Source organism: Pelophylax lessonae, assembly GCF_965119305.1.
Source record: "Pelophylax lessonae genome assembly, chromosome: 2".
NCBI lineage: Eukaryota > Metazoa > Chordata > Amphibia > Anura > Ranidae > Pelophylax > Pelophylax lessonae.
The window spans coordinates 385843813-385871582 of record NC_138769.1 but is presented as its reverse complement, the minus strand read 5'-3'; the positions used below and the strand labels follow the sequence as shown (position 1 = coordinate 385871582).

The following is a 27770-nucleotide window of genomic DNA, read 5'->3' as shown; positions in this document are numbered from 1 at the left end:
AGTATTGCAACATCTACACCAAATGATTTTCCATTGTTGCTTTTCATGCAGCTGAGGACTAAAGCCCCGTACACACGTACCGATCGTCGGCCGAACGATCGGCTATCTTTTGTCCAGGGCTGTCGTGTCTGTTGAAAACTGCAAAAGACTGCACACAAATTTTGTCGGCCAACAACAGCCGACTGCAGAAGTGATGTCATGTGATGGTTAACTTTTCGTGTGTTTTTTCTTTTCTGAGCATGCCCAGTCTTGCAAATCTGCTGATTGTCGGCCGAATTCTGTACTGACTGGCGAACAATCGGCCGTTCTGGTGTTGGCCAACAAAAATTTTAATGCCTACACGACAGATTCTTTTCGGCCGAAAGTGCGCTGTCGGCTGTCGGAAGCATCATACTAACAAGCCTACAATCGACCGATCGGTCCTCGGCCGAATATTTACGGCCGACAATCAGTACGTGTGTCCAGGGCATAGGGAAAAAAGGTACATGCTATGCACAGACTACACTGAGCAATTACACTATGTTCACTTAAAATGTGCCGTGGGCCACTGAAATACTAGTGAAGGAAAAAGGTCTGTGCAGACAACAAGGACTTTTTGGCTCCATTCACACCTGAGCGTTTCATTTTCAAGGCATTTTTTCAGGCATTTTTCTGACGTTTTTTGCAGGTGTTTGGAGGCAGGCATTGATATCTAACAAAAACGCCTGTAATCTGCCAAAAAAGAAGCTCATGTACTTTTTTTTAGCTTCAGGCCTTTTGCTTCAGGTGACAAAATGCTCAAATGTGAACAGGGTCAATGGAAATGAATGGGATTTTGCTTGTTGGGCGTTTTGAGACTTCAGAGATGAGCGTTTTACGAGCTGAAAAACGCTCAGGTGTGAACAGGGCCTTTACCCTTACTTTTATTTTATGTAGCATGTTTATATTTATTTGCATAGTACTTCAAATAAGAGATTCTCTGGCTCGGCTACACTCAGCCAAGTAGTGTTATAATGAATGATGATTCCTTGGAAAGCCTTTACTTTTGAGTATGGATATTTAAGTATCTCTAGCCAAATCTTTATTAAGTTTTAGATAGAGTAGTAAATCATTAAAATCCCTGCTTTTTTTTTTTTTTCTATTTGGTTATCGGTGTTACATTAGGTAGATTTCCCTTCCATTACTCTCCAAGACACATAACAGGAAGTGAAGTCGCTAAAAAGTTAGATAAAATTCCCCTTAGGTCTCATGCACATGCCTGGAACTGTATGATGTAAAATTCAGACATTCTTCCCTGCCAGGGAGTCACAGGTGCTGAGTACAGACATCCAGAGAAATCAATGGCTGTACAAGGTTATGCCAGTAGTTGTATCAACATGTATACTTACAGACGTACGACCCTGGATGAAGACCATCTGCATTCAGTAGCGTCTAGATGTACACCAATATGCATTAACGCAGACATCAACGTACACCTGCTAGCAGCTATTGGTTTCTATGGGTGGCTGTGGTTCCTGGGTGCGAAATATGCCCATATTTAACGCCATGTGGCCCCAGATGTCTGTTGTGCATGAGGCCTTGGTCATTTTTCACCAGAATAGGGATTCCTATATCCTGTTCTGCTGACAACTCTAAAAGTTTGCATTCCCTTCTGTATTTACCTTCTGTTCCAGTAATAATGGACACCAAATAGAGAGATGGACTCTTCCTAGCAGACTACAATGAAAACCTGAGCAAGGTGCTAACACATCCCCACTCTACTCAAAGCTTAAAGTGGAAGTAAACCCTCCTATCATTTTCAGCCAAGGAAGCTGACATCTTGGCCTCTTGATCTTCAACTGCCATGGTGTTGTGATCATGTGATCAGTTATGACGCCAGCCATTTGATGGTTTGACAGTTTGGTTGAGAGCACAACCAACGGGAGTGTTACATTTCCGGCACGTGCCAGAAATGTAACTGTTTTTTGAAACTTAAATAAATGGGTTTACTTCAACTTTAAATAAAGTTTGCCTGGGGATACAATTTAATATATAATACAGAATAAAATATTGCAATTTAATTTTATTGTGTTTGATGTTCCTTGTTATGCAAGAGTTTAGACATTCTATTATTACTAGGCAAACACAAGCAGACTGAGGCAGATTAAAAAGCAGAAGTGGATGGAAAGCATGCTCCACAGAGGATAGTATGTATTAGGAGTCTAGTAAGCAAAGAAATAAAATGCATAAAAACATGCAGAAAAATGCGTGCATATAAAAACGGAGATAACTTACTATGTAGGATAGCTGAGGCTTGAAAATATGAGAATATCACTATGCACATAATACTGGAATAAAAGTACATAGGAAAGTTTCTTTTTGGAATATTTACATTTTTAAATTAATGTATGAAAGGTATAACTATACTAAACTATACTACCTTGTTTAGAATGAATATGGCTATCTTAGAATGGTATCCTTTAATATTTTTCAGACACTAAGTATTTCAGTTTACATGATTAAGCTCCGCTATAGGTGAAACCAGTTGGTGTGCTGGAAGCTTTTTGCTTGCTCAAAAAAAAAACCCATTCAGATTTCAAAAATGTCAGAGCATTTTTGAATGGAGGTGGAGAATTAGACACTTTTTTTGCATTTAGAGCACTGACCTAAAGGATGAACATCTAAAGTAGAATTCAAGCCTAAGGGTGCATTCACACCCGCAAATGCACCCTGCCTCTGATTAGATGTGAGAACCCCAGGAATTCCCACGAATAGCGGTGGGAGGAAGCCCCATTGAAAGCAATAGGAGGCTGCTGGCTCCTGTAGCTATTCGCTGTCACTCACATGTAAACACCCATGAAGTGATGACATGCGATTCATCAGCCCTGAACACAGGCAGTCTGTGTTCAGGGTTGATCACTAGCATGTGAACTCTGCAACAGCAATAACACGTGAGTGGCCATGATCGACTGCTGGAGCCGGCAGCCTCCTATCACTTGGGGTTGCCATCTGCAGCTAATCATGGGATTCCCTGCTGGGGATCTCGCATCTAATCAGAGGCAGGGTGCAATTGCAGGTGTGAATGCACCCTAAACCTAACCAGTAATATTAATAATCTCTCCCCTGTGTAAAAAAAGATGTATATACTTACCTATTATTTTTGCCCACTCCAGACCGGTCACATGATCTCCCCAGTGGCAGTCAGCGGCAGCTGCAGGGGAAAGGAAGGAGCGCAGACAATGGCTGGGACATAGGAGCCTATGGGTGACGTCATCACTCCCCGACATTCCTAGTTGTTGAGTGCTCTCTCCTCTCCCCTGCTGCCACCACTGGCTGACATAGGAGATCATGTGACCACACCAGAGTGGGCTAAAGTAGGTAAGTTTATAGTGTAAATCTTTTTTACACAGGCTAGTTAGCATAGGTGTAAGGAGGAGGGAGGGGACTTTTTTTTTTTTTTTTTTTTTTTAAGACTAGTTAAGCTGAGGCTAAAATTGTTGCACTGCTCTACAACTGTGTTAAAGATTGAATGCGCTATACAGACTTCACTTTAAATCACTGCTGCACTTGTCTACACCTTTACAACTGTAGAAACAATTGAATACTGTATATGGGATGCCTTCTTTGGATTTGCTTTCACATGCATTTTATATTGGGGGAGTTATTACAAACAGTGAAGGTGGATTGGTGTAATAGCTTGTTAATTCATGTATTTAATTATTTAGTACAGGCCACTTACCGCTACAGGGGATTTAACACTTTAGTGAGTGTGGGTGGGGGGAATAACCACTATAAGCACTGTTTGAAGACCGGAGACCCGTTTTAAACGAAATGAGTGATCTTTCTTCAAGAAGCAGATTTTTTTTTTCTTTTTTTTTTGTGTGTCTGTGCCAGTAGGATGTACTCAGAGTCAGGAGACTAGAGGCATTATTGTAGGTAATAGAGTCTTTGTCCGGAATGTCACAATATTGCAATTGTTCACAGGCTTCAGGGACCAATAAAAATGTAAAATTTATGGTAAAGGAAAGTTGTACTGCGGCAGGGCGGCTCGGCTGTGCAAAATCACGTAGATCTACGTGATTTTGTGCACGTGGTCTCGGCAGCGCGCACTGCCGGACCAACGCTCCCGCTGTGTTTAGACACAGTGGGAGGCGGGCCGCTGGAGGAGCGGTGCCGATTGCTGACGCCCTCCAGCAATCATCAGAGAAACTGACAGAAGACCCGCCTGCTTATGTAAACAAAGCAGGCGACGAGTCTTCTGTCACACAGGCAGAGAGAGATCAGGAGTCTCAGCTAAGCTGAAACCCCGATCTCTCTGTGCCTGTCACAGAGCCCCCCCACAGTGAGTAAGCACAGTTAGGAATACATTAACCCCTTCGGACACCCCCAGTGTTATCCCCTTCCCTGCCAGTGTCATTTATACAGTAACAGTGCATATTATTTAGCACTGATTACTGTATTAACGTCACTGGTCCCCAAAAAGTGTCAAAAATGTCAGTTAGGGGTCCGATCTGTCCGTGGCGATGTTGCAGTCCCGCTAAAAATCGCTGATCGCCGCCATTACTTATAAGAAATACAAAAAAAAAAATGAAAAGTCCAAAATCTATCCCGTAGTTTGGTTTGCGCAAAAGTTCTAGCGTTTACAATTAAAACGCGCTTTTGGGATTTTTTTTTTACCAAAAATATGTAGCAGAATAAAAATTGGCCTAAACTGATAAAAAAAAAATTGATTTTGTAAATTTTTTTATTGGGAATGTTTTATAGCAGAAAGTAAAAAATTGTGTTTTTTTTTTCAAAATGGTCGCTCTTTTTTTGTTTTTAGCGCAAAATCTAAAAACTGCAGGGGTGATCAAATACCACCAAAAGAAAGCTCTATTTTGTGGAAGAAATGGACATCACTTGTATTTGGGTACAGCGTCGCACGACCGTGCAATTTTACGTTAAAGTAATGCAGCGCTGAATCGCAAAAAAATGGCCTGGTCAAACCACTTCTGGAGCTAAAGTGGTTAAAAACTGATGCATATGGTTTTTTTTTTTTTTTTTAGTCAATTTTGGTGCACTGGCAGCCCATTCAAATAAACAGTCTGCCACAACTAACATGCAGCCTTTTTCAACCAATGTGCCTTGAGGTTTCCTCAGGGGTGCCTTGGCAAAATGCCTAAAAAGTTCAAAAAATGTTATACAAGCCAGCAGGTGGATCAAGCCTGCCTTTTAGTCACACAAAGCCACAGGTTTTCATTATGCACCATTACCACTTTCTAGACACTGGCATCCTACCAACCAATGGATGTCATCGGTTTTAGAGAGCCCCCCCTTTTTACTTACTGTCCCATAGAAAATGAGAAGTGGGGGGATACACCCCCCCCCCCCCAATAAGAGTAAAGACAGCAACATAATTGACCAAGGATCTGACCCTTCCCTACTCTTAGCAAAAGCAAACAAATGCTATTCAATCACTTTGTCCATTCAGGATTATGTTACAGGTTCTATGGTTAGAGCAACGGCTCCCTGATTAAATGACATTCATTCACTCTTGTTGCTCTCTCTTGCCACTCAACAGGCCCAAACAATGTCACACAGGGAGAGGAGCAAGTCTTTGGACTTAGTGCTCCCACAGATGAACAGGGGGAATAATGTTTTTTTTGGACTTACTGTAAAATCCATTTCTCTGAGTTAATCGACGGACACAGCGCTCCATAAACCATAACTACCGGGTTATATTGCCTTCTCCAGGAGTAGGACTAGGCAGAACAAAAAACACCTGGCTATGCCCATGGGCCATCCTCAGCTGGTATATAACCCCCCTTTCTGCTCTACGTGGTAATCAGTTTAGTAGCAACCAGTATTAGAAGTATTAAAACTCCTTAGAGGGGTGGGTGCTGTGTCTGTTGGACTCCGAGAAATTAGTTTTACGGTAAGTACAAAAATCCCATTTTCTCTTTTGTTCAACGACGGACACAGCACCCACTCCTCAAAAGAGTTTTCATACTTCTAATACTGCTACTACTAAAACAGATTACCTAGAGCAGAGAGGGGGGTTATATACCAAGCTGAGGATGGCCCAGGTGTTTTTTTTGTTCTGCCTAGTCCTACTCATGGAGGAGGCAATATAACCCAGTAGTTCTGATTAATGGAGCGCAGTGTCCATCGATGAACAAAAGAGAAATTAGCATTATTAGCGGGAAGAGGGGGTGCCCGATTAGGAACCTGTCCCTTTGCCTATTCAGGGTTTGGACTCTCTTGAACCAGTTCTGGACCAGAAGGATTTGCCCCCATAATGACCAGGCCATTTTTTTGTGATTCGGCACTGCGTTATTTTAACGAACAATTGCGCGGTCGTGCGATGCTGTACCCAAATAAAATCAATGTCCTTTTTTTCCCACAAATAGAGCTTTCTTTTGGTGGTATTTGATCACCTCTGAGATTTTTATTTTTTGCGCTATAAACAAAAATAAAAAAAATAAAAGTAAAAATTAACATTTTAGGCCAATTTGTATTCTGCTACATATTTGTGGTAAAAAAAAAAAAAAAAAAATTGCAATCAGCATATTTTGATTGTTTTGCACAAAAGTTATCGCGCCTACTAACTATGGGAAAGATTTATATCATTTTTATTGTTTTTTTTTTTTTAATAGTAATGGCAGAGATCTGCGATTTTTAGTGGGACTGCGACATTGTTGCGAACAGATCGGACCCCTAACTGGACATTTTTTACACTTTTGGGGGGACCAGTGACATTACTACAGTAACCAGTGCTAAACATATGCACTGTTACTGTAATAATGACACTGGCAGGGAAGGGGTTAACATAGTGGGTGATCAAGGGGTTAAATATGTACCTAGGGGAGTGTTTCTAACTGTATGGGGGTTGGTCTTTTGAAATGATCACAGAGACCTGTGATCCCACAGGCGCTCTGTAATCATTCCAGAGAGAACGGTCAGCTGTGTTTACAATAGCTGACCGTTCTTCTCTCTCATCGGGGAGCGATCGCGCGTGGCCGGCAGCAATCGGAGGAGTCGCCAGCCCTGTGCATCGGAGTCCCCGCTGCCAAGTGGGCGCGGGAGCATGCCGCCGGCGGGGTGCGCTCGCCCCCTAGCTGCAGGCATGCGACCGACGTAGAGCTACATCGGTTCGCGCAGGAGGAAAACTGCGGCGGGCGGTCAGGAAGTAGTTAAGGTCCCCCAAGTGCCCTTTAACTCTTGAAAAATACATTCATTTTTAGTCAAGGTTACAACACTGCATATAAACCAGTTGCAAGATACCCAGCATTTGTTTACCGTCTTATAAAAATGGTGACAGAACCTTTACCACATTAAGACAAAAGCCATGCCAGAGATAACACGGTGACACCCTGAAATGTCAGATACCACAGTGACACCCAGAAATGCCAGAGATACCACAGTGACATCTAACAAAAGGTTTCAGTCTTTGTTCTAATCTTCCAATGTACAACATACAAAAAAATGGTGAGGCAAGAAACAAACTACAGACAAAATATTGGAATGTCAACACCCTGCTATAGTAAGTAAAGAATTTTACCAGAGAAGACCAAAATGGCCTTATAGGACACAGATACCACTGCCTTAACATGAAAACAAATGCATGAAAGAGAAGAGCCTCAATTCACAAAGCTAACATATAAGGACATTATCCTTTTTTTTGTGTGATGCCTATTTTCAGCTTCATCTTAGGGGTAAAACTATACAGTCACTTTTGACTATGTGAGTAGGGATCAGCTTTAAAGTCATTTTTTTTTTTTTTACAGATATAAAGGTGGTAAAATCGCAGCATGGATGCACAGTGCATGTACATTTCTTAAAAATATCTTCTTGACCCCCAAATCTAAGTTACTGTGTAAATATAATTTTTACTTTTTAAAGTACGTTTAGAGGTTTCGGGGTGCACAATAAGGCAAATAAAAAGGTATGTAGAGATCCTGTTTACTATGTGTTTCAGAACCTTGGGTCTGCTGAAAAGTTTGCTTTAAATCGAATGCTTGATCCTGGTGCTCACCTGCCATCTGCTATTATTTAGCAGTGCCAGATTTACCATTGGGACTTATCCCTGTACTTTAAGTCCTATCACAATTTTATCAAATGCATGCTTTACCCTGGTCATCAACCACTTGCTGACCAGGCACGTTGTTTACGAATTTAAATCCTTAACCACTTAAGCCCCGGAAGATTTTACCCCCATTCCGACCAGGGGGTATTTTGCGATTCGGAACTGCGTGACTTTAACGGACAATTGCGCGGTCGTGCGACGCTGTACCTAAACAAATTTGGCGTCCTTTTTTTCCCACAAACAGAGCTTTCTTTTGGTGGTATTTGATCACCTGTGCGATTTTTTGATCACGCGCTATAAACAAAAAAAGAGCGTCAATTTTGCAAAAATAGCAATATTTTTCACAATTTTTTATATGAAATTCCCCCAAAAAAAATGTAAAAATCAAAATTTTTTAACTTTTTCGGCCAATTTGTTTTATGCTACCTATGTTTGGTAAAAAAAAAAATCGCAAAAAGCGTATTTTGATTGGTTTGCGCAAAAGTTATCGCGTCTACTAACTAAGGGAAAGATTTTTGTCATTTTTGTTGTTTTTTTTTTAACGTGTAATGGCGGCGATCTGTGATTTTTTTTGCGGTACTGCGACATTGGGGCGGACAGATCGGACCCTTGACTGACATTTTTGACACTTTTGGGGTTACCAGTGACATTTCTACAGTAATCAGTGCTATATATATGCACTGTTACTGTAAAAATACACTGGTAGTGAAGGGGTTAACTTTATTTGGGAGGGAGGGGCTGTGTGTATCCCTAGGGGCGTGCTTTCTACTGTGATTGGCTGTGGCTTCAGCTGTAAGGACACTGATCAACGGATCTACATACTAGATCCGAGTGATCAGTGTCTTAACAGCAAGGAGAATGACAGGTCGCTTGTTTACACAAGCTGCCTGACATTCTCCCTCTCCCCCGCCGATCGCCGAGTGACACGCGCGGGGGGGTCCGTGACCACGCGGGAGCGCGCCTCCGGGGGCGCGCGCTCGCTCCCTAGACCCTCACAAGCTAGTGACGTAGCCCTACGTCACTTTGCCTGTGAGGGGCTGACTGCCGACGTAGATCGGCGTTAGGCAGTCGGCAAGTGGTTAATTTTTGCTAGAAAATTACTTATAACCCCCAAATATTATACATTTGTTTTAGCAGAGACCCTACGGAATAAAATGGCGATTGTTGCAATTTTTTTATCTCACACGGTATTTGTGCAGCGGTTTTGCAAATGCAATTTTTTGGGAAAAATAAAATGTAATGAATTTAAAAAAAAAAAAAAAAAAAAAAAAACAGGACACAATATGTACCCCGATGTTTTTGTATAATGTGAAAGATGATGTTACGTTGAGTAAATAGATACCCAACATGTCACGCTTTAAAATTGAGCATGCCCGTGGAATGGTGACAAATTCCAAAAATAGGCCACGCCTAGGCGACGCTTTAAACACCTTTACAGGTTACTTGAGTTACAGAGGAGGTCTAGAATTTTGCACTGGAATTATTGCTCTCGCTCCAAAGTTCGCAGTGATACATCATGTGTGGTGCGAATACATTTACATATGCGTGCGCGACTTAAAAATACGTTCGCTTCTGCGCGTGAGCACGGAGGATGGGGGCGCTTTAAATCTTTTTTTTTTTTTTTTCACACTGTCTTTAATTACTTTTATTCCTATTACCAAGAATGTAAACATCCCTTGTAATACAAATAAGGATGACAAGTCCTATTTATGGAGAGATCTGGGGTCAAAGAACCTTTACCTTTAAAGGCAAAAGATAAAAAAAAAAAAAAAAATGTTGCTTATTAAAAAAAAATATATTATTAATAATAATTATTTACTTCCAGCCTGGTCTTCCAAGGCCATAGAGTCGATTAAAGAACCAGAGGAAACCGTAAGCCCGAGAAACACTGGCAAGCAGCGGAAGCATCCCCTCCTGCCGCTTCAGAAACCGTTCCAGCGGCTCATGAGCTGCTCAGAACGGTTTCATGAGAAAGGCAGCCGTAAACAATGACACCGAGGTTATGGCAGTTATTTTCAGGCACAATCCCGGTAAAATACTTGCAAACCGCAATGTATGTATACATTTTGCAGTCGGCAAGTGGTTGAAGATAGTAATTAACACCTTTTGAAATATAAATTTCTAATTCATGTCACAATCATAAACTAACCACCCAAAGATTTAAATGTGCTCAAGACTGGCCAAATATGCAAGTTTACAGCTGTAAAGGCACATAAAAGTATAACTAAAGGCAGTTTTGCATAGACCGGATAGGGACTGGAACAACTGTCAGGTTTTTATTGTGGTCTGTGCCCGTTATAGAGATTCACCCTCTGTTTGTCCTGATTTTTGGTATGACCCAAAGTGAAAGAAAATGAGGGAAAATCTTCCAATTGGGACACTAGTTCTGTTGACCCCGGTGACAAATCCACCACTTTGGAGGATTTCCTCTCACTTCCTGTTGTGGCTATAAAACAGGAAGTGAAGGGAAATCTACCCAATGAGATACAGATGGCAAAAAAAAAACCTGACAGGGGTTTTATAAGCCTCCTTTGCTCTATCCAAACTGAAACACAAAGGTTTTGTCTTTAGTTCAACTTTCAATATATAAAGCCCACCAAACCACTTTCACTATGAGCCAACATCCTACAGCAACGTCTTTAATGTTTTTCAGTTTCATATTTAAGAAAAGCATGGCATAAAAGGAGAAAAAAAACACTTTAGCAACTGGCTAGAAAGCAAGAGAAAGGTGTTAGTGAATATTACTGTGTTAGGGGTTAATATGCATTTTCTAAAAGTTATACAAAGCTGCAGATGCAACAAGCAACAGAAGGGTGTCCCATCAAACAATTTGTTTAAAGTCCCTGGACCCTAATAACTGACACAGCGAGGATATATTTACAACGTTTTTCAAGACTTTTTAGATTTAACTTGCTGAAATTGAACTATGCGGCTACCCTATAAATTTGCTGTAAAATATACCTGACTGATAACTGGGTAAATCTGCAGGTTAAGAAAATGACTGGTGCGTATTTCAAGAGGGCTGTTTATGGTCGGCTGTGGACACTTTCTAAATAAGCTCTCCAGACAAGAATCCATGCCAAGGTTTTGATTTGTGCATTATCAAATGGTCTTTGTTATAGTCACCTGTGCTGAACATTTAAACTTTTGGATATTTCAGCATAAAGATTAAATGAGAAGCAGCCCTACATTGGTTTTTTTTCATTTGTTTATATGCGACATCACTCCTCAAGCTCTTTCATGATGTATTATTATTGACATTGCATATTAGGGGTGAAGACTGATCCCTCAATGATACATAGGAGATCATTGATACAGTACTTCTAAGAACACATTTTTTCAAAGCATTGCAAAAAAAAAAAAAAATTGAGTGAGGACCAGCTTTAGTTGCAGCGATACGATGGTGGTCAGCACTTCCAAAGTTTGAAGTTATTAATTTCATATTATATATAAAAAAAATTATATATATATATATATATATATATATATATATATATATATATATATTTTTTTTTTTTTTTTTTTTTAATAATTGTTTATTTAATGTGAATCATATATTTATTTTAATGAGAGACTGATAGAAATCTGTGTGGACATTATTTCTTGCACCCAGTCAAACTGCTGACATAACTTTTAAAAGCTGTTCCATGATAGCGCTATTAAAAAATATGAGAGAATATCATCTCTAGATTTGGCCTCTTTAGGTGAGTCTACCAACATAAATGGGTACATAAATGGGTAGTAGGAGAAGTGGCTGGCTATTTTGCTGCTAGCAACAATAAAAAGATGCTTATCAAGAGTTGTCAACCAACACATTTTGGAGGTTATGCACACTTCCTTCTTTATCAGAGCTGCAATAAGCATTAAATAACAGTTATTCTAGTTACACAAAATGTATGAATCTATGCATTTTAAAAAAGGTAAATTTAAAAAAACTATATACCATAAATATAAAAGAAGATTTATAATCAATAAAGGAAGACTTTTATATACCAACAAGATAATGGTTTGTTTTGTACTATAAAAAAAAAAGGCCTACTTTTATTGTTTACTTCTATTATATAGGGCTTAATTTTGCACTATATAAGGGATTACTGTAATTGAAAATTGGTCCGTTTTACTTTTGTTCTATAGGGGTCTATTTCACAAACCACATAGATCTTCCTAAAGACGCAAATTAAAAAACGAATCGTGCGTTGGAGCGCGAGTCCGGGTCCTGTGTGATGTCACACCCGGGCATCAGAGAATGAGGCTTGGGAATGCACGCCAGCCCCATCCTGGTTGCGGCGGTGGCATCCCATCCCTAGATGCTGTAAATGCTGGTGCCGGCTTTCAGGCATCCATAAATGTGAGTGTAACCAACTTATTTTAAACTGCCAACCAGTTTAAACAAAGTTACTTAACTATGATACTTTATATCTATCTCCCCTTTGGTCATCATACATATGAGTGATAACAAAATTGGAGGAGGAATCCTTGCAGCACACCCCAGGAGGAATCTTGGCTTTCGAGAACAAAAAAAGCGCTTTTTGACCAACCTGTAAACAGGGGTCAAACATCTCTGGTGAGTGCACTTCTATACTTTAAACACAAGCGGTGAAGGGGTTTTGAAAATTCCATAGGAAAATGGACTTTGGTGTTGGGAATTTATCACACTGGATTATATATTACTGTACTGTCACTTCGATCATTGAGAATCAAGCGCCATACCTTTGCTATGTATATGTTACACATACTAAATATTTAATGTTTTCTTATTATGCTAGGCCTACTTCCATTTTTAATTATATATTTAAAAGTTATACTATTGATATACAACACTCTATGGACTATTGTGGTAACTCACTATCTTCCTAATTAATGAATTTACTTTTTTTTTTATATATATATATATACTGTATATGTTCTATTTTGCTAAACCAACTATACTTTTAATTAGGTATATCCACTGCTCAAAACAATTAAAGGAACACTTCTTAATCAGAGTATATAATCAAGTCAATGAAACTCCTGGGATATTGATCTGGTCTGTTAAGTAGCAGAGGGGGCTGTTAATCAGTTTAGTTGCTTTGGTGTTAAAAAAAATATTAACAGGTGCACTAGATGGGCAACAATGGGATGACCTTCAAAAACAGGAATGTTTTTTTTACAGGAGGAGGCAACTGACATTTTATTCCCTACTCATCTTTTCTGACTGTTTTTCACTAGTTTTGCATTTGGCTAGGGTCAGTGTCACTACTGGTAGCATGAGGCGATACCTGGACCCTATAAAGGTTGCACAGGCAGTCCAACTCCTCCAGGATGACACATCATTACGTGCCATTGCCAGAAGGTTTGCTGTGTCTCCCAGCACAGTCTTAAGAGCATGGAGGAGATTCCAGGAGACAGGAAGTTACTCTAGGAGAGCTGGACCGGGCCGTAGAAGATGCTTAACCCATCAGAAGGACCGGTATCTGCTCCTTTGTGCAAGGAGGAACAGGATGAGCACTGTCAGAGCCCTACAAAATTACCTCCAGCAGGCCACTGGTGTGAATTTCTCTGACCAAACAATCAGAAACAGACTTCATGACAGTGGCCTGAGGGCCTGATGTCCTCTAGTGGGCTCTGGGCTCACTGCTCAGCACTGTGGAGCTCAATTGCCATTTGCTATTGAACACCAGAACCGACAGGTCCGCCACTCGCACCCTGTGCTTTTCAAAGATGAGAGCAGGTTCACCCTGAGCACATGTGACAGACCTGAAAGGGTCTGGAGAACGTTATGCTGCCTGTAACATTGATCAGCATGACCGGCTTGGTGATGGGTCAGTGATGGTCTGGGAAGGAATATCCATGGAAGGATGCACAGACCTCTACAGGCTAGACAATAGCACCCTAACTGCTATTGGGTATCTGGATAAAATCCTTGGACCCATTATCAGACCCTACGCTGGTGCAGTGGTTTCTGTATTTCTGCTGGTGCATGACAATGCCTGGCCTCATGTTGTGAGAGTATGCAGCCAGTTCCTGCAGATAGAAGGAATTGATACTATTGAATGACCCCATGCTCGCCTAACTTAAATCCAACTGAACACACCTCTAGGACATAATGTTTCGGTCCATCCAATGCCGCCAGGTGGCACCTCAGTCTGTTCAGGCACTCAGTGATGCCTTGGTCCAGACCATCCATCATCTCATTAGGAGGGTACTCCCGACGTTTTCAGGCGTGCATACAAGCATGCGGGGGCCATACAAGCTACTGAGTATCATTTTGAGTCGCTGCAATGAAATTTCAACAAAATGGACTAGCCTGCTGCATTATTTTTTCACTTTGAATTCAACCCTCTGTAGATTGGATTGATAATTTTCTTTTCCACCAAACAATGTGGCATCCTTTCGTTCCTAACACATTACCCAGTCCATATCAATATAGATATCCAGCATATTTCTCCCCATTGAGATCTGATGTGTTCCTTTAACTTTTTTGAGCAGTGTATTTAAAACAGTAATACTATTGATATACGACACACTATGGACTTATTCATCAATTGTGATTTTAGTCATACAATCTTCTGAATAAAGTTACATTTTTTTTTTGTATATGCTTTTGTGAAATTAGCCAATATTAGATCTTTGTCCCTAATACATCATTTATTTTAATAGAACACATACATTTTACACATTTTGTGTAACTAAAACCGTTATTTAACATTTCTGTAACACTGTAGCCCTAAAGAAGGGTGTGTTTGTAACCCCTGAACCATGTTGGCTTTCCACTCTTGATAAGATCCTCTTAATGTGACAAAAAAAAAAAAAAAAAGTTTATATATATATATATATATATATATATATAAATATATATTTTTTTTTTTAATTTGGTCCAAACCCTATGGCTTGGTGCTTTCATCTTTCCACTACAAAAAAATTTTTTTTAAAAATGTGACTCTAAAACCTAAGCAATTACAAAAGATAATGATATATTAAGATAATTTAAATACTATTTTACCTGCAAAAGCATGATTCACAGAACTGGACTTCTGAATTTGCACTGGGACTGACGGAATACTTTGAGAAGGGAAAAAAAAACAAAACAAAAAAAGATGAAATAGACCATATAAAAAAAAGTTCAATATACTATAAACAAATAAATACTTTACATTTTATTTTAACATCAATTTTAAAGTGGACCTTAAGGGCTCTTTCACACGGACGTTCCCTATGTCCGTAAATCACCCCATCCGTTTGCGGGTGATATACGGACATAATGAATGTCTATGGTATTGCGGATGTCAGCAGATGACCATCCACTGACATCCGATTTTCGTCCATTCAGTTCGGTTCCGTTTTTTGGAACGGAACAGAGCCCTATTTTTGTTCCGTTTAAAAAACGGAACAGATGCAAAATCGGATGTCAGCGGTGTCATCCGCTGACATCTGCAATGCCCATAGACATACATTATGTCCGTATATCGTCCGCAAACAGATGGGATGATATGCAGACATACGTGTCCGTGAAAAAAAAAAAAGTGCCAGAGCGGATCGCAATACGGTCCGCTCCGTGTGAAAGAGCCCTTACTGTATCTGAGCACCACAAACTAAAAATGTAAGTCCTCTAACATTCAGCGCAAACAGACCCATCTATCCATGTCTCCATGCTAGCATTTCTAGCCACGGCCATCTTAAAGTAGAACTATAGGCAAAACTTTTTCCCATTTTGGATACAGTAAGGGAGGGTAATAACCCTTGCCATTGTAAGATTTTACCTCCATTACTTTTCCTGGGGAAACCCCAAAATGTTCTTTTACTTTCACTTTTAATGACAATAGTAAACCGGAGAGAAAAAAAAGGGGGGGGGGGGTGACTCTGCTTAACATGGGCACAGACAGCAATAAAAATTGACAAACATTCTAATCCCTCTACATTCTATCAAAAACTAAAAAAAAAAAAAAGGAAGAAGTTTTGCTTTTAGGTATACTTTAAATATGGGCAGATGATTCATGCACCAAAGGAAGAAAAGGTTGCCGCACGTCCAGGAATAAGATGATTAATTTAGCATTTACTTCCTGGAATCCATCTGCTCAGCCTAGGCATGCAGGCAGGAGGGTAGGCTTAGCTGGGAAAACCTCTCCTCTGACTCCACATGTAAGATAAAAGAAATACCAATAAAGACTCCTGGGATCTATGATAATACTTTGGCCTAGGTCCTAAAACAGGAAAAAAACAACTAAACTTGATATACATATCCATTTAAGGAATAAAAATAGTTGATGTTGATTGAGAGGGTTTAGTTCCATTTAACAATAAAAGAAAAGCAAACATGGTTTAAAAAACCCACAAAAACATAATTCTTCTTAGTGTTCAAGCTAACCAGATGTCAAATGATGAATTAAGGCCCTTGTCCTCATCAACATGGGGGCAAGGTGCTTTGAGGTGGGGGGTGCAGAGCCCCCCCCCTGCCCCAAAGCACCCACACCCCCCCATGTTGAGGGCGTGTGGCCTGGTATGATCCAGGGGGGGTGGGGCCGCTCGCTCGTCCCCTCCCCTTTCCTGGCATGCCGGGCTGCATGCTCGGATAAGGGTCTGGTATGGATTTTGGGGGGGACCCCACGCCGTTTTTTCCCCATTTTGGCGTGGAGTTCCCCCTCAAGATTCTCACAGTGCAGGTCGCACCGCAAGTCGGATCACCCTGATCCGACCTGCGGTGCGACTTCCATTCAAATCAATAGGCTCCCATAGGGAACCATTGATTTTGAATGGAAGAAAAAAAAACGTACGTTAAGCAACGTTATGCAGCCTTTAGCAGCGTCAGACGTTTTTACAGCTTGACGCTGCAGCTCCAGAACCCACAGTTCCTGTTTTTTTTTTGGAGCTGTAAAACGCCTATGCCACTTGGAGCTCCTAAAAGCTCTATGTGTGCATGAGTCCATAGAATAACATGGATGGGCGTTCTGCAGCTGCAAAAAAAAAAAAAAAAACGTCTGACGCTGCTAACAGCAGCTGTAAAAACGTCCAGTGTGCATGAGGCCTAAATGGTTGGTTCCTCAGTGAAAAGGTGCTAATGAAACCAGTGAAGGGAACAAACAAAGTGACACTAAACTCTGGTTTAAAAAGTTCTTTTGCTTTTGCTACTGTGACCTGACTTCCTGGGGTGACCCTCTCTTTCTTACTCCTGAGATGGACTAGGGACAATAGTCCTTAGGCCATAGTGCCCAGTCCATCTAAGAAGCAAGCAAGAGATGGTGGCTGTGTGAATGTGTGGGCTTGGGGAATCAGCTCAGTTATTTTCATTCAACTCGCTGGTTGAAACAAAAAACAAAGCAATCTATAGGCTGCCCTACGCTAGATTAAAGTGTCTGATCCTCCCACCAGACACCTTCCCCCCAAAAATATACATATATTATTGAAAATGTGTACATTCAATTTAGTAAATCATTCCATCCTGTTTAGTACCCAAAAAACATGAGTTAATAATATCATGAATATAACAAATTGAATGAGACAGGGCTCGAAAAACCCTAGGTGCTAGGTCGCCATTACGACTAGAAATTGTGTCCTGGCACCTGGGCTTGGTCGGCCCATTCACTGCTGGGGTTGCTGGCTGCAGTGTTCGGAGAGTGTCTTACTCATGGAGCATAGAGCGTACGCTGACCGTTCCTTTCACAGACAGGAGAGGAGAGAGAGAGAGCTGGTCAGCTTATCCTCCTCCCGCCCTCTCCTCCTGTGTTGTAACCCCAGGTGCACATGGAGTCACCAGGGCCAGTCAAATTGTGGCTTTAGCAGGCTGACATAGCTACATACTGTATATCCTGGAGGGGGAGAGAGTCTTCCTCACAATTGGTCTCTCCTTGCAAACCTCATGACGCTCATCTGTGCTGCAGCTTTCCAACCTTGTTCCCCCTACCCCGCTGTAATCTGCAACACTGGCTCTCTGGTAATAAACCCTATGAGTCCTTGAATGCGAGGGGAGGACTGTTCTAATCTACATTGCTTCAATTAACTCATGTACACTGCTGCTTGCCTAAATGGTTAACTCCATACAGCCTAACATCCGCAGGCTGGTACTTCTGGTATGAATAGCATTTAACACCTTTGTGTCTGCTTGTATTTGTGTTAAACTTTTCAAAGCTACCTGTATGGTAGAGCTGCACGCTTAATCTTTTAAAAGTCTCGATTCAACCCCCCTCACGATCTTAATCTGGGATTTCCACAATTCAGTGCAGAGCAGTTCTCTGCTCACAGCTGACAGAATAAAAAAAAAAAAAAAAGGCAGCCTGCAAAGTTTATCACAATATTGCTCAGCGCTGAGAGATAAAAAGAAACATTGTATCCTTTGGTTCTTTTAGATCAAAGGGATGAACTTCGGTCTGCAAATGAGGTCAGTTTAACCACTTAAAGACTAAGCCTTTTTCTGACATTTGTTGCTTACAATTATAATCAGTATTTTGAGCTAGAAAATTACATAGAACCCTCAAACATTATATATATTGTTTTAGCAGAGACCCTAGAGAATAAAACGTCAGTGATTGCAATTCTTTATATCAAACTGTATTTGCGCAGCGGTCTTTCAAATTCAATTTGTGGAGAAAAATACACCTTAATGAATTAGAATTAAAAAACGAAAAAGTAGTTAGCCCAATTTTTTTGTATAATGTGAAAGCTGATGTCACGACAAGAATCATGAGAGAATTGTGATCTTTAGTCTATGCAAAAAAAAATAGTGATTCTTATTTTATCCAGAATCGTACAGCTCTACTGTATAGCTAATGCTGCCTTCTGACAGATGAAGAAAAGTGTAATTTCTTATTCGAGATCCGTCTGGATTTTATTGTCCATCCTGTTGAGACTGATGGATAGTGTGTGGTGGCAAACTGGGGTATATGCACACTAGAGGCAGGAAAATTGGGGAGTAGGTTTAAACACCACCTCCTCCCTAGACAATTGCACTAATGCTCCCCCTCTGCTGCTCTGAATCTGATTGAAAAATACTTCACTCCTCTGAAATGCACTCCACACAGATTTATTTTCAGAGGCTACTGACAGGCAGTGAGGCAATATACAGTACTGCCTTCTCACCACCTGTGTTAAACCACTAAATGCTGCAGCACAGACAATTTTATTTGAATGGGATGCATTCAGTAGTAGTGGGCTGTAATTCTTGAGAGTAGGTATGTAAATGATTGCAGGCTTGTAGAGGCCCCAGTGCATTACTTTCCCCAAGGTCCCATGACGGCTACCAAGATGGCCCTGGATGTGTGGGTAGGAAGTCTAAAGCCCAGCAGTCAGAAAAGGAAAGCTGCCAATAGCCGCTGCCTCCCCATCCATCCACTGTGTTCCCAAGTAGATTATTAGGCAAAAGCTAAGAAGCATAACTGTGTAAACCTGTGTCCTGCATCTATAACAATACACAAGGGCTACATAAGAGGACGGTATTATCTTTGAAAATAAACCTTTGTGAAAAAACTGGCTCCTAACTTATTAGCTGGTTTTTAGTTTCAAAGCAATTTTTTTAAGCCATGAAAAAAAGAGAGTGTCATAAAAGCAGGGGCCACAGCTCCGAACTTCAAATTTCCAAAAATGTCCTAAAATGAACATCCCTCCCTTCCTTCCTTCCACACATACATAGTATCTCACAAAAGTGAGTACACCCCTCAAATTTTTGTAAATGTTTTATATTTTTTCATATGACAACACTGAAGAAATGACACTTTCCTACAATGTAAAGTAGTGAGTGTACAACTTGTATAACAGTGTAAATGTGTTGTCCCCCTCAAAATAACACACAGCCATTAATGTCTAAACCGTTGGCATTAAAAGTGATTACACACCTAAGTGAAAATGTTGAAATTGGGCCCAAAGTGCCAATATTTTGTGTTGCCACTATTATTTTCCAGCACTACCTTAACCCTTTTGGGTATGGAGTTCACCAGAGCTTCACAGGTTGCCACTGGAGTCCTATTCCACTCCTCCATGGACGACATCACGGAGCTGGTGGATGTTCGAGACTATGCGCTCCTCCGCATTCCATTTGAGGATGCCCCACAGATGCTCAATAGGGTTTAGGTCTGGAGACATGCTTGGGCAGTCCATCATCTTTACCCTCATCTTCTTTAAGCAAGGCAGTGGTCATCTTGGAGGTGTGTTTGGGGTCGTTGTTGGAATACTGCCCTGCGGCCCAGTCTCCGAAGGGAGGGGATCATGCTCTGTTTCAGTATGTCACAGTACATGTTGGCATTCATGGTTCCCTCAATGAACTGTAGCTCCCCAGTGCCGGCAGCACTCATGCAGCCCCAGACCATGGCACTCCCACCACCGTGCTTAACTTCGGGCAAGACACACTTGTCTTTGTACTCCTCGCCTGGTTGCCGCCACATATGCTTGACACCATCTCAACCAAATAAGTTTAATCTTGGTCTCATCAGACCACAGGACATGGTTCCAGTAATAGATGTCCTTAGTCTGTTGTCTTCAGCAAACTGTTTGTGGGCTTTCATGTGCATAATCTTTAGAAGAGGCTTCCTTCTGGGACGACAGCCATGCAGACCAATTTGATGCAGTGTGCCGCGTATGGTCTGAGCACTAACAGGCTGAACCCCCACCCCTTCAACCCCTACAGCAATGCTGGCAGCACTTATACGTCTATTTCCCAAAGACAACCTCTGGATAGGACGTTGAGCACATGCCCTCAACTTCTTTGGTCGACCATTACGAGGCCTGTTCTGAGTGGAACCGGTCCTGTTAAAACTGCTGTATGGTCTTGGCCACCGTGCTGCAGCTCAGTTTCAGGGTCTTGGCAATCTTCCTATAGACTAGGCCATCTTTGAGTAGAGCAACAATACTTTTATTTAGATCCTTAGAGTTTTTTGCCATGAGGTGCAATGTTGAACTTTCAGTGACCAGTGAGTGAGAGCGATAACACCAAATTTAACACACCTGCTCCTCATTCACGCCTGAGACCTTGTAAAAGGAATGAGTCACATGACACTGGGGAGGGAAAATTGATAATTAGGCCCTATCTGGACATTTTCACTTAGGGGTGTATTCACTTTTGTTGCCAGCGGTTTGGACATTAATGCCTGTGGGTTGAGTTATTTTGAGGGGACAGCAAATTTACACTGTTATACAAGCTGTACACTCACTACTTTACATTGTAGCAAAGGGTCATTTGTTCAGTGCTGTCACATGAAAAGATACAATAAAATATTTACATAAATGTGAGGGGTGTACTTTTGTGAGATACTGTATATGTAGTACTCTGAAAAGGTTTTAGGCAGGTGTGAAGACATGCTATAAAGTAAGAATGCTTTTATAAATATATAATTGAATTATTTATTCTTCTCAATTTACAAAATGTGAAGTGGGTGAATAGAATCTAAATCTAAATCAAATCAACATTTGGCATTACTACCCTTTGGCTTCAAACCAGCATTAATTCTTCTAGGTACACTCGCTCACAGTTTTTGAAGGAATTCAACAGGTAGGTTGTTCTAAACATTTTGGAGACTTAACTTCCGTCAATATACCTACCTCTTCCTCTAGCTTTGAACAACGATATCAGATATAGCCGCATAACATACAAGACTAGCCGACAACTTAGCTTGTATGAGATCTGGAACTCTTTATTGAGCAAACTCACACAGAATATATAACCCACCAGGTCAGGTGCCTGATTACAATATTGTATGCAGATTAAATTGTATACAGAAATTTAATTAACATAACTAAGGAACAGCCAACACAAACCGTATACTACTTCCCCACTAGCAACTAATAGCTGGCAGTGATTTAAATTACCTTGAGCTAATTAACTAGTCACTTAAACCAGCGTAGGTGGCGTGCACACAATACTAGCAGACAGACAAACAATAGTTGACATCTAAGCAATGTGGAATCCACATCTAAGCAATGCTCTGATTATTCAAGAGTCACAGACTTCATGGCAATGGTCTACAAACAGGCTATAAGTCTCACAGTGTGAAGTGGGATTAAGGCCCCTTTCCCACTTGTGCGACTTGAAAGTTGCGCGATTTTGCCGCAAATGTGACTGGGCTTGAAGCAATGTCTAATTTCTTTGGACCTCAAAACGCATTAGAACTGGGCCATAGTAGTGCAGGGACTACTTTGAAGTCGCTCCAACTTTAAATTGCACATATATGAATGGGTATCATTGGAAAACATGGCGAACGACATGTCGTGCAACTCTGATGTCCAAAGTTGCATGACAAGTTGCACAAGTGTGAAAGGGGCCTTAATCTTCATATATTTCTTGAGGGATATTGTTGATAAATATTACTGTCCCATTTAAAGTAATCCAAACCATATTCTCAGTGTCCATTAAGTAATTGTCCATTTTCTCAGTCACCCTGTGCTCCTTATAGACACAGGGTGACTTACACACAAGAGGAACCTGGGGAGCCGAGACAGGGGTTTCCCCAACCTCTCTAAGGTAAGCTGGGTTCCATGCCCCCCCCCCCCCGACCACCCACCCAAAGTGACTGTCACACTAACCACAGATCTTTTGTGGGTACAGGCTGCCTTAAAACCTTCTGTCTCTTCATGCAATTCCAGACAGACTCGATGTTGAGATCAGAGTTCTATGGGGGCCAAACTATCACTTCCAGGACCCCTTGTTCTTTTTCACACTTCATGACATTGGCTGTATGTATGGGGTTGTTGTCCTGCTTCAGAATGTGGCCAATCACATACCTCCCTGATGGTATGGCATGATGAATAAGTATCTGCTTGTATTTCTAAGCAATGAGGACATCATTGATCAGGCAAAGTTGAGGACAACAGACATAGTGGTCGGCCAAGGAAACTTAATGCAGCAGATGAAAGACACATCATGCTTACTTCTCTTCGACATTGGAAGATGGTCAGCACTGCCATCAGCACAACACTGGCGGAAACCAGTGGGACCCAGGTACACCCATCTACTGTTCAGAGAAGTCTGGACAGAAGTGTTCTTCATGGAAGAATTGCAGCCAAAAAATCCATACCTCTGACATGGAAACAAGGCTAAATGGCTCAACTATGAACTTAGAAAATATAGGAACTGGGGTGCAGTAAAATAGCAGCAGGTTTGAAATATTTGGCTGTAGCAGGAGGCAGTTTGTTCACCGAAGGGCTGGAGAGTGGTAAAATAATGAGCGACTGCAGGAAACAGTGAAGCATGGTGGAGGTTTCCTGCAAGTTCGGGGCTGCATTTCTGCAAATGGAGTTGGAGATTTTGCAAGGATCAATGGTGTCCCCAATGCCAAGAAAAACAGGCACTTATTCATCATGCCATACCATCAGGGAGGTGGGTGATTGGTCCCAAATTTAGTCTGCAGCAGGACAACAACCCTAAACATATAGCCAATGTCATTAAAGAGCGTGTAAAGTTTTTTTTTTTTTATGTAACAAAAAAATGTTATCTTACCTGCTCTGTGCAAGGATTTTGCACAGAGCAACCCTGATCCTCCTCTTCTGGGGTTCCCCAGCATCGTTTCTGGCTCTTCCTCCTTATTGGGTGCCCCCACGGAAAGCCACTTGCTATTGGGACCCCCATGCGGACGCGTTCCCGAGTCCTGCTGCTGAGTCCACTGACACAGACAGCGAGACTTTGCCCCGCCCCCACTCCCAGGTCACTGGATTTGATTGACAGCAGTGGTAACCAATGGCTCCTGCTGCTATCAATCGGTCCAATGAGATGACAGCCAGCGGCTGGAGCCACTGGGCTTGTGCACAGTGCTGGAACAAATGGGCTCAGGTAAGAAAAAGTGGGGATCTGGGGGGGGGGGGGGCACTGCATCAATGAAGGTTTTTCACCTTAATGCAAAAAATGCATTAAGGTGAAAAAACTTTGAGACCTTACAATCCCTTTAAGAACTATCTAAGAAGTATTGTAAAGAAGAACAAGGAGTTCTGAAAAAGACGGTTTGGCCCCGTAGAGCCCTGATCTCAACACTACCCTGCCTGTCTAGGGTTACACGAAAAGAGAGGGAATTGAGACAGCCCTACATCCACAGAAGATCTGTGGATGTACAACCTACCTGCCGAGTATGGTCTAAAACTGTGTGCAAATGTACCTAGAAGAATTTAGGCTGTTTTGAAGGCAAAGGGTGGTAACAAAAAATAGTTGTTGTTTTTTTTTGGGGGGGGGGGGGGGGGGGATTTCTCGTCTGTTCACTTAGCTTCCATTTTGTTAATTGCTAAAAATATAAACAATTCTATTTCTAAAAGCATTATTTTCTTAATATATCGTAATATATGCTATATCTATCTGTCTATATATAAACACACACACACACCTCAAAAAATTTAAAGGAACACTTTAAAAGCACATCAGATCTCAATGGGGAAAAATATCATGCTGGATATCTATACTGATATGGACTGGGTAATGTGTTAGGATCAAAAGATGCCATATCGTTTGATGGAAATAAAAATCATCAACCTACAGAGGGCTGAATTCAAAGACACCCGTAAATCAAAGTGAAAAAATGATGTATCAGGTTGGTCCACTTTGCTGAAATTTCATTGCAGCAACTCAAATTGGTACTCAGTAGTTTGTTTGGCCCCCCATGTGCTTGTATGCATGTGCGACAACGTCAGGGCATGTTCCTAATGAGACGACAGATGGTGTCCTGGGGTATTTCCTCTCAGATGTGGACCAGGGCATCATTGAACTCCTGAACAGACTGAGGTGCAACCTGTCCGCGTCGGATGGACCGAAACAAAATTGTCCCAAAGGTGTTCTATTGGATTTAAGTCAGGAGAGCGTGTGGGCCATTCAATGGTATCAATTCCTTAATCCACCAGGAACTGGCTGCATACTCTCACCACATGAGGCCGGGCATGGTCATGCATCAGGAGGACCCACTGCACCAACGTAGAGTGACAATGGGTCCAAGGATTTTACCCCGATACCTTTTGGCAGTCAGGATCCCATTGTCTAGCCTGTAGAGGTCTGTGCGTCCTTCCATGGATATGCCTCCCCAGACCATCACTGACCCATCACCAAATCGGTCATGCTGAAGAATGTTACAGAGAGCATAACGTCCTCCGCTGCTTCTCCAGACCCTTTCACATGCTCAGAATGAACCTGCTCTTATCTGTGAAAAGCAGAGGGTGCCAGTGTTGGATCTGCAAATTCTGGTGTTCAATGGCAAAATGCCAATTGAGCTCTCCGGTGCCAGGCAGTGAGCACAGGGCCCACTGAAGGATGTCGGGCCCTCAGGCCACCCTCATGAAGTCTGTTTCTGATTGTTTGGTCAGAGACATTTACACCAGTGGCTTGCTTGAGGTCGTTTTGTAGGGGTCTGGCAACGCTCATCCTGTTCCTCCTTGCACAAAGGAGCAGATACCTGTCCTGCTGATGGGTTAAGGACCTTCTACGGCCCTGTCCAGCTCTCCTAGAATCTCCTCCATGCTCTTGAGACTGTGCTGGGAGACACAGCGAACCTTCTGGCAATGGCACGTATTGATGTGCCATCCTGGAGGAGTTGGACTGCCTTCGCAAACTCTATAGGGTCCAGGTATCGTCTCATGCTACTGGTAGTGACACTGACCCTAGCCAAATGCAAAACTAGTGAAAAACAGTCAGAAAAGAGTGGCCTCCACCTGTAAAACCATTCCTGTTTTGGAGGTCGTCTCATTGTTGCCCAACTAGTGCACCTGTTAATTTCATTAACACCAAAGCAGCTGGAACTGATTACCAACCCCCTCTGGGACTTAACTGACCAGATCAATATTCCAGGAGTTTAATAAACTTGATGCTATACTCGTTTTAAAAAGTGTTCCTTTAATTTTTTTGAGCAGTGTACACACACACACACACACACACACACTACCTATGTTCACAGTAAGAATTGCACTAGTCCTACTATATATTATACGCATACAAAGAAAACATTTAAAAAATTAACATCAGTTACCTTATTCCATTGGCAGAAGATGGACCAGGAAGTTGCAATGGCGCAGCAGGTGGTACCCACGTGCTATTAAGCTTTGGTGCTGACTTTGCACTGGACATGGTAGGTTTGGGATAAGGTAAATACCCAACACTGTTCATGGATGTTCGACCACTGTTCTGGTAATTTGAGGATGTAGGTAGATTTATCATGGAGTGTCGATACCGATGCATAGGCCCTGCATGACTGTTTGCTAGACACTGGTGACAAGCACATGCCGTTGCCTTATGTGCAGGTCCTGCCTTTGTAGTTGTAGGATAAGGTGTACCAAGGGTCCGTTGAACACGTCGTTTATATCCACTGACCTGATTAATTTGAACAAGTGACTGAAAGTCAATAAGGTAGGGGAGTCCAAGTGCTCCAAGGTCCACAGAGAGGTTTCTATTACTAAACTTCTCCTCCAGGAATATGCTGATTTGTGTTTCATAAGCTGTCCAACATCCATCATCAGTCATCCACTCCCAGAAAATGCCTTTAGCTGGAGCAGAGTCTAATGGACAGAGAGTTTTTCTGACATATCGCATAGTCCCTAAGAAACAACAGACAAAGTGATCAGCAAAAGCATATCCTTCTGTTAAGTTACTGAAGCTGCTACAACTACATAACAGTGTGAAGTGTGGAGGATGTGTGCAAGTACTTCTGCCACAACACTCAAGACAAGTGTTTGATTAACAAGCTCAGAGTCTATATAAAGTATCATTAAACCCACACTATTACATTTTAAATAAATGCTGTATTATACTCACTCAGTCCCTATAAGATTTGTTTTCTGTATTCTGCAGAAAACCTGACTGATCCTGTTCTCCATCTCCCCCTCCTGTCCATGACCCCATTGCAGTTGGGGATTTTGCAGAGCAGTGTTGACAGCTAGTGCACATGCTCAATTTTCAGTGCATTTCTACCCTGAGCATTTCCTCCCTATCACATCTGAGGAGCTCATGTGACTATATAGTCACACATGTGGGCGTATACACAGTGGTAAATGACAACTCTCTTCCTCCCTCCTCCATGCCCACTAACTAGCTAAACACAATGTGGGAGGAATATTACATGTAGAATAATGGTGGCTTCATCTCCTTCTTATTGTAAGACACAGGCTGGAGAGGTGACTGGAAAAAATCCGCTTACACCATGTTCTTGCCAAAAATAAAAATGATTGGATTTCAAATAAATATTTCTAGGACAAATTTAAAATAAAAAAATAAATAAAAAAGTTTATTGCTAATAAATAATAGCATTTTTGACTTACCGTAAAATCCATTTCTCTGATGTTCGTTGATGGACACAGCTCCTGATCTTCTTAACCATTGGGTTATACTGCCCCCCTACAGGAGTAGGACACTTGGCAGAAAAAAAAAAAGGTGGTATACTCCCTCTCTCTGCTATAGGTACTCAGATTTGTTACAAGCAGTGTCAGAAGAATTACAACTCCACAGAGGGGTGGGTGCTGTGTCCGTCAACAAACATTAGAGAAATGGATTTTATGGTAAGTCAAAAATACAATTTTCTCTTTCGTTCATTGACGGACACAGCTCCTGATCTTCTCAACTATTGGGGCATCCCAAAGCAGTGTTAAACATGAGGGGTGGGAACAGTGAAAAAGAAATTCCCTAAGCGAACTAAAGCCAACCAGGTAAACAGGAGCTCAACCAAAACAACAACTGGAGCTCACCTGAAAAAACAATACACCATCAAAGAGGACCTTTAAACAACAGCCTGTAAAACCTTGCAGCCAAAGGAAGCATCCGCAGATGCCAAAACATCCACTTTATAGAACTTTGTAAAAGTGTGCACCGACAACCAGATGGTCGCCCCTCGCA

General features: G+C 41.6%; 1 protein-coding gene across 2 annotated transcripts in view; it reads right to left on the bottom strand.

Moving 5' to 3' along the window:
• The window catches only part of DTX2 (deltex E3 ubiquitin ligase 2), a 120698-nt gene that overhangs the window by 40952 nt on the left and 51976 nt on the right, over window positions 1–27770 (bottom strand). For both annotated transcript variants that reach the window (XM_082247717.1, XM_082247718.1), the window contains exons 2-3: window positions 25915–26479; window positions 15006–15064 (exon numbers count right to left, since the gene is read on the bottom strand). In XM_082247717.1, the coding sequence (XP_082103843.1) occupies window positions 15006–15064; window positions 25915–26479 (624 nt within the window). The remainder of the gene's footprint in view (window positions 1–15005; window positions 15065–25914; window positions 26480–27770) is intronic.